The sequence below is a fragment of the Monodon monoceros genome, unplaced genomic scaffold, assembly GCF_005190385.1.
Source record: "Monodon monoceros isolate NGI ecotype Baffin Bay Population unplaced genomic scaffold, NGI_Narwhal_1 Super_Scaffold_18, whole genome shotgun sequence".
NCBI lineage: Eukaryota > Metazoa > Chordata > Mammalia > Artiodactyla > Monodontidae > Monodon > Monodon monoceros.
Window position 1 is genome coordinate 164175811 of NW_021703774.1, and position 12715 is coordinate 164188525.

Here is a 12715-nt window from a genome sequence, read left to right on the forward strand (position 1 = left end):
TGTGTGTGTGTGTGTGTGTGTGTGTGTGTGTGTGTGTGTGTGTGTGTCTTTGCATTTGGGCTGCTATTACAAAAATACCATAGGCTGGGTGGCTTAAATAACATTTATTTTTCACAGTTATAGAGGCTGGGAAGTCCAAGATCAAGGCACCAGCAGACTCAGTGTCTAGTGAGAGCTCACTTCCTGGGTCAGAGATGGCTGTCTTTTCACTGCATTCCCAAATGGCACAGGGGCAAGGATGCTCTCTGGGGTTTCTTCTATAAGGGCACTAATCCCATGTATGAAGGCTTTCCCCTCAGTGGCCTAATCACCTCCCAAAGGCCCCCACCTCTAAACCCCATCACGTTGGGGATGAGGTTTCAACATACGAATTTGGGGGCGCGACACAAACTTTTATATATACACATACACACACATACGTATAGCAACATATATAGTACAATGTTATGTAATACTATATACTATAGTATATATTGTATATATATGCTATGTTTTTGTATTTATATATACATACATATATTTATTTATTATTAGGTATTGGCTCATGCAGTTATGCAAGGCTGAGAAGTCACATGATCCCCTATCTGCAGGCTGGAGACCCAGAAATCTGGTGGTATAGTTCAAAGGCCTAAGAACTAGATAGCTAATGGTGTAGATTCCAGCCTAAGTCTGACGGTCTGAGGACCAGGAGAACCGAGGCCAGAAGATGGATGTCCCAGTTCAACTAGTCAGTCAGAGAATGAATTCACCCTTCCTCCGCCTCTTTGTTCTATTCAGGCCCTCAACAGATTAGATGGTGCCCATCCACAAGCAGAGGCTGGGCTGCTTTACTCAGTTCACCAACCCACACGCTCATCTCGTCCAGAAACACCCTCACAGACACACCCAAGAGGCAATGTTTAACCAGGTACCTGGGCAACCCGTGGCCCAGTCTGGTGGATGCATAAAATTACACACAGCAGCTGGGACCCAGGAAGCATTCATTACATGTGGATCATTACTACCGTGGTTTTATGGGTAAGGAAACAGAGGTTCAAAAAGGTTAAATCTGGATAAACAACAAGGTCCTACTGTATAGCACAGGGAACTATATTCAGTACCCTGTAATAAACCATAATGGAAAAGAATATAGAAAAAAAATAATGTATATATGTATAACTAAATCACTTTGCTGTACAGCATACATTAACACAACATTGTAAATCACCTATACTTCAATTTCTTAAAAAAAGCTTAAGTCATTTGGCTTCAGTGGTGTGCTGGTGACCTAGGGGCTCAAAACAGAAAAAAACTCTGATTTGTTGCATTTGCCAATTCCTGTGGTATAAATGTTCCTGCCATGGTTGATTTCAGGCTACCGATGGTTTAACAAGGAGTTCACCAGATTCTAGAATATTTCAGAATTGGCTTTTGTGAGCCAGTATGAGCTGAATCCCATGCACCACTACAGCACACTGTGCCTGCAACACGGGGGCATTTAGCTATTACTAGCTAATAACATAAGCTGTTTTTTTTCATGTATTTTATTATTTATTTATTTATTTATTGGCTGTGTTGGGTCTTTGTTGCTATGCGCGGGCTTTCTCTAGTTGTGGCGAGCAGGGGCTACTCTTCGTTGCGGTGCGCGAGCTTCTCATTGCGGTGGCTTCTCTTGTTGCGGAGCACGGGGTCTAAGCACGCGGGTTTCAGTAGTTGTGGCACGCGGGCTTCAGTAGTTGTGGCTCACGTGCTCTAGAGCGCAGGCTCAGTAGTTGTGGCGCACGGGCCTAGCTGCTCCATGGCACGTGGGATTTTCCCAGACCAGAGCTCGAGCCCGTGTGCCCTGCACTGGCAGGCGGATTCTCAACCACTGTGCCACCACGGAAGCCCCAACATTAGCTATTATTGCAAGTCTGTTGAGCCAGCAATGTTCGCTGGGCACCTTCCTTACCCCCATGTCACAGAAAGGGAGATTGAGGTTCGGACAAGTTCAATACTTACCTGAGGTCACAGCACAAACCAGTTACTTGCTGTCCTGCTTTCCAAGTCCTGTCTCAGCAAGGGTGCGTATAAGGCTGTATATAAGTCTACACATGACCATCATCCCCAGCCCCCTTAGAGGGAATTTCCCAGGCCGCATAATGATGAGAGTCCTGTCCCCTCCCAGGTTGGCTGCTCTACTTCAAAAGCGCCGAGGTGGCTTGGCAAGAGGGCAGTTCTTGCTGGCTGGGGCTCCTGCCAAGCCACACCTGCCTCAGGGCTCCTGAACTCAGACGTGTCCTGGCTTGCTCCTGCCATACAGGGGTTTAGGGAAGTGCTGTTTCGGCAGCTGGCGAGCAGAGAGCCCATATCCTTGAGGATGTTAGGGGATGAGGGTGTGTGACTCACTGTGCTTGGGTGGATGGAAGGCTGTAGCCGGGGGAGGGCCAGAACCCCGCCCAGGAGAGATTTTCAGCCCTGCAGGCAGGTTGGCCCCAAGCCAGATAAGGGCTCAGGTGAGTCACATTGTCAAGAGGCTGGGACAGATGTCCTCCAGGCAGGGTGGGACAATGACAACAGAGTCATGGCTCTTGGCTCTAGCTGTCTCCCCAGACTGCGATGGACTCACAAGTATGGCTGCTGAGTTGCTGGCTTTGCTCCTGGTCTGTGATGCTTCCAAGTGCCATGTGGCTGAAAGAATAAGGGAACACTCCTCCCACCATCTCAAGGCCAGGGGCAAGGGGTAGGGGGCAATTGCTGTGTGTCAGGAGAGGATTTAATGAGCAGCCTATGCACTAATGGGGCAGGTCCTATGGTCTCTGGAGAAGGGGGCTGTTCCCTCCATTCTTGGGGAGCCCAGGGGAATGAGATGCCCTTGAACTCTTTAAACCTGGGGTGGGGAAAGGACCCCTGTTGGTCTTGGTGGGGCACAGGAGGAGAGAGGGATGTGGGTAGGACTGCAGGGAGGAGCAGTCAGGTGAGAGGGGACAGAGCGGGAGGGGCAAGGGCTGATGGAAAGCCCATGATTTGCAATTGGTTTGTCAATGCAGCTAAGGAGCCAAGGTTGGAAGCGGCCCAGATGGGGCAAGGGTGGGGGCCGCTGTGGCTGGAGACCGTGTGGAGAGGGGCACCCCACCGACGAGGACATCCGTCCTGCAGTGCTAGGGAGGGAGAGGCAGCTGGTCTTGGCTGGGGGGTGGAGGAAGGGGGCTGGACCCCTCCCCAAACCTCTCAGTTCACAGGGTCACTTACTGAGTCCTCACTGAGTGAGGGTGGGGTCACTTACTGAGTCCTCACTGAGTGAGGGTGGGGTCACTGAGTGACCCACCCTCTTCCTCACTTAGTGCTTAAGCCCGTAGGCTCTGGGGCCAAAACATAGGGTTTTAATTCTGGCTGCTGGGTGAGCTTGGGTAAGTCTCTTGCTCTCTCTGAGCCTCAGTGACTTCATCTTGAAAGCAAAATACCTACCTCCTAGGGGTGTTGCGAGGATTAAATGAGAGGGTGAATGTGGGGCCCTGGCACTGACAATGTCAGGTGCTTTGGCACATAATAGGTGCACTACCAGGTCAGTCTCTCAGGGGTGGTTCTGGGCAGGAGGTGGGGTAGGCAGCTCCCCATCACCCTCCCTCCTGTGTCCCTGGGCTTGGAGTCAGCTGGACCCCGGCCGGCAGTTCTGACTCCAGGCTGGGCCCTGAGAGCCCAGGACCTAAGGCCAGAACCACACCTCCTCTCACGGGAGAAGGGGGCTTTTAGTCTCCTTGACCCCATTCTGGCCTCCCAGACTCTCCTGGCTCGGAAGGCCTCTGTGGCCCCCAGAGGACCTCAGGATCCCCTGGAGTTGGGGAGGCCGGAGAGAGACATTCCTGATCTTATGGGACACAGCCTGGCTTTCTGGGAAGATGGAGGAATAGCACATTCCTCCTGAAATAATTGTCCTGGAGCTATTTCCAGAGGCTCTTAATGCCCAGGCCAGAAATGGCCAGTGATCTCGGCGCCTGGGTACCTTCAGGACAAACGGCGTAGAGGTCCAGCCCTCTTGCTGGCCGCCTGCCTGCCTGCCCGGCCCCCGGCCCAGAACAGAAGCAGGCCTGGCTGAGGCCCCACAAGGGAACGGTTGCCACTGCTTCCCTGGCCCACTGAGTTTCCCTACACCCCTCTTCCTCCTTCTCCGGGGTCCCTCTGAGCCCTCCTCTTGGCTCCCTGTTTCAGTGGCTGTAACCACCCCACCCCAGGGCAAAAGGCCCTTCACGGCTGGGGAATGTCCAGTGGAGGCTTCTGTGTATATGTGCTTTGTGATCTTGCATCTGATCATTAGGAAACATCAGATAAACCCAAATTGGAGAACATTCTCCAAAACAATTTGCCTGTGCTCTTCAAAGCTATCAATGTCATAAGAGACAAAGATGGAGGAACTTCCAGGTTGAAGGAGACCAAAGAGACCTGAAAACTAAAGGCAAGCCTGATTGTGAATTGGCTCCTGGATTGGAGATACAGCTGCCATGGAGAACGTCGGAGGGAATAATCGTCGGTAAATTGTGGACAGTGTATTAGCTAACAGTGCTGTATCACTGTTAACTATCCTGTATTTGATAACTGGATATGTAAGAAAATGTCCTTGTTCTCCCAGCTTGTAGGAGATATACGCTGAAGTAAAGGTGTATTCAAGAGTAAAGTCTGCCATTGTCTGCAACTTACTCTCAAAATAATAACAATGTGTGTGTGTGTGCGGTGATAAATGTGGCAAAATATTAATAAGCAGTAGATGTGAATGAAGAGTGTATGGGAGTTCATTATCTCGTAAGTTTTCAGTAAGTTTGAACATTTTTCAAAATAGAAAGTAAAAGTGTATTTTCAATACTTGCGGGAAGGAAATGATGGAGGGCAAATACCATGAAATCTCAAAGGGGGATCTTGTTCATTCCTTCAACGGATATGTCCAAGATGCTCCTTATGGACCAGGACCCAGTGGGGGTGGGGGGCACAGGAGTTCTGAAAGGAATCCTCAGGCTCTAGCCCACCACCCCGTAGGGACCCAACACGGCGTTGCTGACTGCGTGAGGACCAGGCAAGAAGGGAGGAAAGACAGTGCTGTTATGTTATGGGTCACTCAAAGGGACAGCACTTTAGGGAGACTTGGTAAATGTTTGCTGACCCAACGAGAAAAGAAAATTGATGCTGACCACAGCCAACGAGAGTTATATCAGGCCCGGCACGGAACTTCCTGACTCTCAGCATAATTAAACACTAGAAAAACAACAGGGAACACTGGGAAAAGTCCACCCTAGCCTCACTTTAAAAATAGGGCCCATCTGTCACGGAGAGCTTAACGTGGTACTTGCCCTGAGGCAGGGGCCTGACCAGGATGACCCCTGGAGGCCTCTCCCAGCTCCAGGATTCCATGATTGTATGACATGGCCAGCAGTCTGGAGTAGCGGCCTGAGGGTGTTCCCCAGAGGAGGGCTAAGTCGGGCTAAGTCGTCTACCCCCTGAAGGTAGAGTGAGAGTGGGAGAGGGCGCTTAGGGCAGGTGGGACCAGGCAGCCAGGAAGGGAACGGAAGGGGGGCCTTGGGGACCAGCCCTCAGCCACCTCCCATATTTCTGGAGGAGGAGATGGGGCGGGGGGGACCGGGGATGGAAGAGGCAAGAGTCTGGACATTCCACGCGATTCAGACCCAATGGACAAGGGCAGCTGAAGGGCCCTGGGCTTGGAGAGGGGCAGGCAGCTGTTTTCCGAGTGGGACAGGCTCAAATACTGCTCCGTTCTCACTAGGCAGAAGTGGAAAATTAGCCTCAAGCCGGCGGTAGTGGGGGAGAGAAGTCAGAACCTTCCTTCTGGTAAGGGGGACTACTGGGGACCTGAGGGACAATGGGAATGGGGGTGGGGCTCCACTGCCCAGGCAGGCCCAGGGACAGGAGGCGGGGTTAAATGGACTGGAGCCTGGGCAGGCCCTAGTCCCTGTGAGGTGCCCACTTTTAGACCAGGAGGGGTAGGAATCCCAAAGCCCACTTCTCTTGTGGGTGGATGAGGAGCTCCCTACTGTCAGAGAGGATGAAGACCAAATATCCTGGAAGGTTCTGTCTCACAAGCCCAGCCCCATTAGTAGACTTACAGCACCACCTTGCTCCCGCTCCCTCAACTTGGGGTTCATAGAGTCAAGATGGTCTCAGTTACAGGGTTAACAAGCATCCCTCTCCATCTGGTTTTCCCCATCAGTGCCCCCATCCAGGCAGACAGGACAACAGGTGTGGTGAGAATTCTTCCTCAGTAGACTGAGGTGGGGGGGGCAAAGTCACCCCGACAATGTGGCATTGTCTCTTAAGGGTCATCAGACACACTCAAGATAGTATCTTGGCCCCCACCACTTACAAGCTGTGTTATCTGAGGCAAGTCACGTCATCTCTCTGAGCCTCAGTTTCCCCACCTGTCAAATAGGAATAGAATAGTAACTACCTCCTAGATTTGTAGTGAGACTTACAATGTAAGGCACAAGCAAAGGGCTGGGCAAAGAGAGAGGGCATGTATCGCATCGCTTCCAAGATATATTTTTTAGCATGAGGGTGCATTGAGTAATGGATGGTTAGCTATTTGATATTACCTCCAAAGAATGTGTGTCTCAGTACCTGGAATTTCACCATTAGAGATTCAGTCCTTTGCTTTTGTGGTCTCCTAGTGTCCCTGCTTAAAAGGTAAATGGGGACTTGCTGGGTGGCGCAGTGGTTGAGAGTCCCCCTGCTGATGCAGGGGACACGGGTTCGTGCCCCAGTCCGGGAAGATCCCACATGCCGCGGAGCGGCTGGGCCCGTGAGCCATGGCTGCTGAGCCTGCGCGTCCGGAGTCTGTGCTCCGCAACGGGAGAGGCCACAGCAGTGAGAGGCCCACGTACCACAAAAAAAAAAAAAAAAAAAAAAAAAGGTAAATGGGAATTTCAGAATGTGGGCTAGAGTTAAAGGAAAACAGAGACTGCCCCACTTTTCCTAGGGGTCCTCTGGCCTCAGTTGTTCTCAGGGTCTTGCCTTCTTCCCCACCTCTTGTCCTCTGTGCTTTCTGAAGAATAGGGTGGCCGTTTTCCAGCTTGAAAATCCCTGGGCCTGGGAGGAGGATGGGAAGAGGAACACCCGGCAAGAAAGCCCAGGGGAGGTGGCAAGGAGAGGTGACCCAGCTCTCTCCTCGCCAGGCCCGGGGGACCAGCTTCCAGGTGAATTCTCAGCAGTTCCTCACCACGAAGCCTTGTCTGCCCGACCGGGATGATGCCTGGATGCCAAGCGAGCCGTTCTAACACCTGCAGCCGCTTGAACCATCCCACCAATGTGTCCTTTCTGGCCCGGGCTGGGACTCCAGGCTGGTCCCACGGCCCCAGCGTGACCTGGGCTAACAACCTCAAGTGCTCTCGTACCTGAGTGGCTCAGAGGCAAGCAGCAGCCCTTCAGAGCAGTCTGACAACCCTGGCTCCCCCAGACTTCCAGTGAGGAGAATTTGCATGGGCCGGCCCTACAACTCCAGGTGTGTGGAGACAAGCCACTTGGTGAAGTGCCCCAAGGTGGCCAGAAAGCTTGCTTGTCGTGGCAGTCCCCACTGCCTGCTCTGTACAGATCGTCCCTCCGGTCCCTCTGGCCCCACCTCCCTGGACCAACTCATCAGAGGCATCAACTACCTTGACAGATCCACCAATGCCTTCTACACCAACCGCCCTAAGTCATCCCTGAGCCTGCCGAGGCTTGCAGCCAGCTACCTGGCACGCGCCGCCAACTCCATCCACCTGGACAACCTGGACCACTCCTTCCCCCGCAGGTACTCCAACCCCAGCACCAGACTGGCCGCCTCTGACAACTCCTGCACCAGCACCTGCATGGCGCCGTCCTCCAGGGCTGTCCATGCTTTGCAGTACGTGGATGACTCCACCAACCCGAGCTGCCCTCATGGGCCTCCTAGCCGGAACCTCACTCCCACGCTGCCGCAGAAGCCGGGGATAAAGTTGCCTGAGCTCCCTCTCTTCGGCAACGGGATCTTTTCCTTAGGTCATCTGCCCAAGTTCTGGGAAGCAATCCTCTTGGGTTGGAGAGCCCCCGAGCCCATCTCTAAGCCCTGTAGCTGGTGGTGACATCAACACCAACCGTGAAGTGGGCACACATCCATCAGGCTGCAGTTGTGGAAAATAAATTGTCTGTGGCAAAATGTACCTTCCAAGCCTCCATTGGGAGTGGTGGTGGGGACAGCCATTTAGATGGGGGGTTAGACACTTGAGGACCTACAGGGCCGGGCAGGTAAAAGTGAATGGGTGAAGGGGGCTGGGTGGTAGTAGGGAGTGGTGGAGATTGTGACTGAGTGGAGAGGGGATACCTCGTCTAAACCCAGCTCTCAAATGGGCGGTTACCTTTTCAAGAGAAGCCAGGAATCTGATTTTCTATGTGTTAGCAACAAATTTAAAAATATCATGGTGTTTGAGGGCTGAACAAAAGTACTTGCAAGCTGAATGTGAGGCCCACAGATCTGAGTTTGGAATCTCTGATTTACACCTTGAATGAATCACTGGGGAGCTTCTCAGCCTCCCTTAGCTTCTGCTGAGGCTGTTCATTCTCAATCCCTATTCATATTCTTCTTCTTCTTTTTTTTTTTAAGAATTGTTATTGGGCTTCCCTGGTGGCGCAGTGGTTGAGAGTCCGCCTGCCGATGCAGGGGACGCGGGTTCGTGCCCCGGTCTGGGAAGATCCCACATGCCGCAGAGCGGCTGGGCCCGTGAGCCATGGCCGCTTAGCCTGCGCGTCCGGAGCCTGTGCTCTGCAACGGGAGAGGCCACAACAGTGAGAGGCCCACGTACCGCAAAAAAAAAAAAAGAATTGTTATTGATTTTAGCACAGCCGCATGTAAGAAGAAAGGTAGAAGTAATAATGATCAGGATGACAGTGACGATAGGAAAGCCTCACATAACACTTAATGTGTGGCAAGTACTGTGCCAAGTACTTTATATATATTTGTTCTTTTAAAGATGTGGTTTTAATGACCAGGGCCCAGGGTAGATGTAGAGCAAACCTTGATGGCTAGTGTGACATGTGTTGGAACAGGCAACCAAGGTTGGTTAGAGGTTGGGGGACAGCCTTTCCTGGGAAATCTCTGAGGAGAGTGGACTGTCCAGGCCAGGTGAGAGCTGGAAGGGTCAGAATGAGGTGGGAATATCTGGGAAAATGTTCCCTGGGCCACCGAGGGCTCCAAACCTTCAGAGACTCAACTGATTTGGGTGCTGAGGAATCAGGCCCCACAAGGCACCCAGTTATTCACCATCCTTCTGCCTAAGGGACTCTGGAGACCAGATTCCAGATGAGTTTTGCCACCAGCCTGCCCTGAGACCTTGGGGACATCACTTCCCCTCTCCAGGCCTCTGTTTCCCTTTCTGTAACATGAGTGGGGTCCTTTTGATGGTCTCTAAAGGCCCTCGGACTAGAATATTTCTGAGTCTCTCCTCCAAGTCCAAAGCCAGGCCTGGAGCTTCCTGAGCTGAGAACCGAGAGTGCCTCCGCCCAAGAATTCAGGCTTCCACAGTCCTGAGCCATCTTTCCAGGCTGCCCAGGGGCCATTTCAGGCCTCAGGGTCCATTTCTCTGTGGTTCTGAATTTCGGGCCCAGTCCCTTCTTGCTGGAGTTTTCCTCTCTCCTTGGAAATATGAGGGCCAATAGCAACTCAGAATGTGGAATGGGGCTGACCTTGAAATAACACAGAACCTGGAGGTCTACAAATTTCCATGGCTTTTGGAGGTCGCCCGCCATGGCCTAGCCCTGTGACCAGGCAGAGAAGGCAGCAAGCCTGCAATATCCATGAGATTGACACGGTGGTCCCAAGGCAGAAGGAAGGAAGGAGGCACCGAACCCCTAGCCCATTGAATTCACCTCCACTTTTTTTTTTTTTTTTTTTGCGGTACGCGGGGCTCTCACTGTCGCGGCCTCTCCCGTTGCGGAGCACAGGCTCCGGACACGCAGGCTCAGCGGCCATGGCTCACGGGCCCAGCCGCTCCGCGGCACGTGGGATCCTCCCGGACCGGGGCACGAACCCGTGTCCCCTGCATCGGCAGGCGGACTCTCAACCACTGCGCCACCAGGGAAGCCCTCACCTTCCCTTTTATTCCATCTCTGAGGACTGGGGAGATCCTCCCTGGGTCCAAAGCTCAGCAGTGCAGCACACTCTTTATTCTGTCTCTTGCACCCCTTCCCTCCCCAGGGAGAAGACTTTGGCCTTTGTCTGGTGGGTGCTCAGGCCCCTAGTGACCCATTGCCCAGGCGAACATTCACAGGAACACAGCTTGTTGGGGTCCATTTTGGCCCAGCTCAAGAGATAGTTCAAGAGTGTCCTGTTTCCTAAACACTCTCTCTGGCCACTCAAGGCATCCCCTTCTTGCTCTAGGCACATATTTGCATTCGAGTCAACCTTGACTCTCCTGGAGAGGCCTACTTTCAAAACAGTCCAATTTCCCCTAATCAGAGAATCAGACCCTTGACCAGGACACTGCTCTCAGGGTCTCCAGTATCTAGCCCAGTTCTGGCTCACGAGAGGAGCTCAGTTATTACACTGATGTTGATTACAAGCTCTCGTGCCCAATAGGTGCTCAGTAACCTTAACTATTATTACCTTAAGAATAATCACAGGGTTTCCCTGGTGGTGCAGTGGTTAGGAATCCGCCTGCCAATTCAGGGCACACAGGTTCGAGCCCTGGTCCAGGAAGATCCCACGTGCCGCGGAGCAACTAAGCCCGTGCACCACAACTACTGAGCCTGCGCTACAGAGCCCGCGAGCCATAACTACTGAGCCCATGTGCTACAATTACTGAAGCCCACGCGCCTAGAGTCCGTGCTCTGAAATAAGAGAAGCCACCTCAATGAGAAGCCCGCGCACTGCAACTAAAAGTAGCCTCCACTCGCCGCAACTAGAGAAAGCCCACGCACAGCAACAAAGACCCAACGCAGCCTAAAATAAATACATAAATAAATTTATTTTAAAAAAAAAGAAGAATCACAGTGTCTCACACACAATGAATATTCAATGACTAATAATATTAATCCTGACAGCCAACATTTATTAAGCTCTTAAATATACTCCAGGCATTGTTTTAAGTGCTTTGTGTGTATTAACTCAATCATCTCATCAATCCTTTAAGAAAGGATTGTCCCTATTGTATAGATGAGGAAACTGAGGCACAGAGCGGCCAGGAACAAATGATTATGATGAAGATGGTTACAGTTATAGAACACAGTGGCTCTCCAGAAAAACGGTTTGAGGGAATTCCCTGGTGGTCCAGTGGTTAGGACTCGGCACTCTTACAGCCGGGGCCTGAGTTCTATCCCTGGTCAGGGAACTAAGATCCCTCAACCCCCCCGCAGCATAGCCAAAAAAAAGAGGTGGACATTTTAATTACAGAGTACTATGTGCAGAGCAGGCACTCAGCGATAATAATTATCTTCATGATTACAACATCTTGCACGCCGTAGGTGCTCAGTGAATGATAGATGTCAGTGCAGAGCTCTGTACATAGCGAGTGCTCAAGTTTGAAGACTGAGGATTGGATTGTACCCAAAAGGGACAGGATCCCTGCGCTGCCCTAACTCTTACTCAGGGTAGAAACTCACTACTCATGATTCTCTCCCACCATCACTCAGCCCAAGTCCAGAGAAGGTTCTTAGTTAGAGAAGGCCCTCTGCTCTGTGTGGCCATGCAGAGGTCACAGGAAGTCCCCCATGTCCACTGTTCAAGCCATGCATCTGCAGGGTCCATGTAAACAGGAAGCAGCACACCGGCTGCAAAACAATGCCAGAGGCTGCTGTGATGTCCATCTTGTGTTACAGAAGCAGCTTACGTGTCCCTGCAGCTGAGGGTGGCCGGGGAAAGTCCTTCACGCCTGCAGATGTATGTCACTCTTATTGAGCACCCACACTGTGTGTCAGGCATGCTGCCAAGGCCTGAAACATAGGCTCACAGCCCTCTGCTCCTTGCGAGGCTAGGTTTTAGTACCCATTTTACAGAGGGGTAAACTGAAGCAGCTGGTAAATAGCAGAGCTGGGATTCTATGCCAGGGCTCTGCCCCTCAACCAGTGCCCTTTCTATCCAAAGTGCAGTTTCTTTCTCTGTATTTATTGAACAGATTCCAAGAGAAAGAGGGGTAAATCTTGGCCTCAAAATATGCAGAAATTTAGACAAAGCAAGGATGGTATTTAAACCTGGAGGTTCGGGCTGCCCCCAACACCAGTGTTCTGATCAGGGCAACATTAACCTCAAATACATTCTTCCCAGGAAATAATAAACAAAAGGAGAAATTCCCTCAAAGCCCACCTGTGGTCTCAATTACCCAATCCACTGGTCCCTGTGGCCTTTGGTAACACTGAGTATAGGTGCATGATATTAGAATTCCTTTTGTGTATTTAAAACAATTTGGGGGACTTCCCTGGTGGCTCAGTGGTTAAGAATCTGCCTGCCAATGCAGGGGACATGGGTTTGAGCCCTGGTCCGGGAAGATCCCACGTGCCGCGGAGCAACTAAGCCCATGCGCCACAACTACTGAGCCTGTGCTCTAGAGCCCAAGAGCCACAACTACTGAAGCCACATGCCTAGAGTCCGTGCTCTGCAACAAGAGAAGCCACCACAATGAGAAGTCCACGCACTGCAACAAATAGTAGCCCCTGCTTGCAGCAACTAGAGAAAGCCTGAGCACAGCAACGAAGATCCAACGCGGCCAAAAATAAATAAATAAATTTATAAAAGAAAAAAGTCTGATATAGC

At 51.7% G+C, this 12715-nt stretch overlaps 1 protein-coding gene across 1 annotated transcript; it reads left to right on the forward strand.

Moving 5' to 3' along the window:
- The first annotated feature begins 7203 nt into the window (after window positions 1–7203).
- Window positions 7204–8057, forward strand: LOC114898029. The gene is given in 2 exon segments (XM_029227035.1): window positions 7204–7351; window positions 7354–8057. Coding segments are annotated over 2 exon segments (852 nt in total).
- The last annotated feature ends 4658 nt before the right edge of the window (window positions 8058–12715 follow it).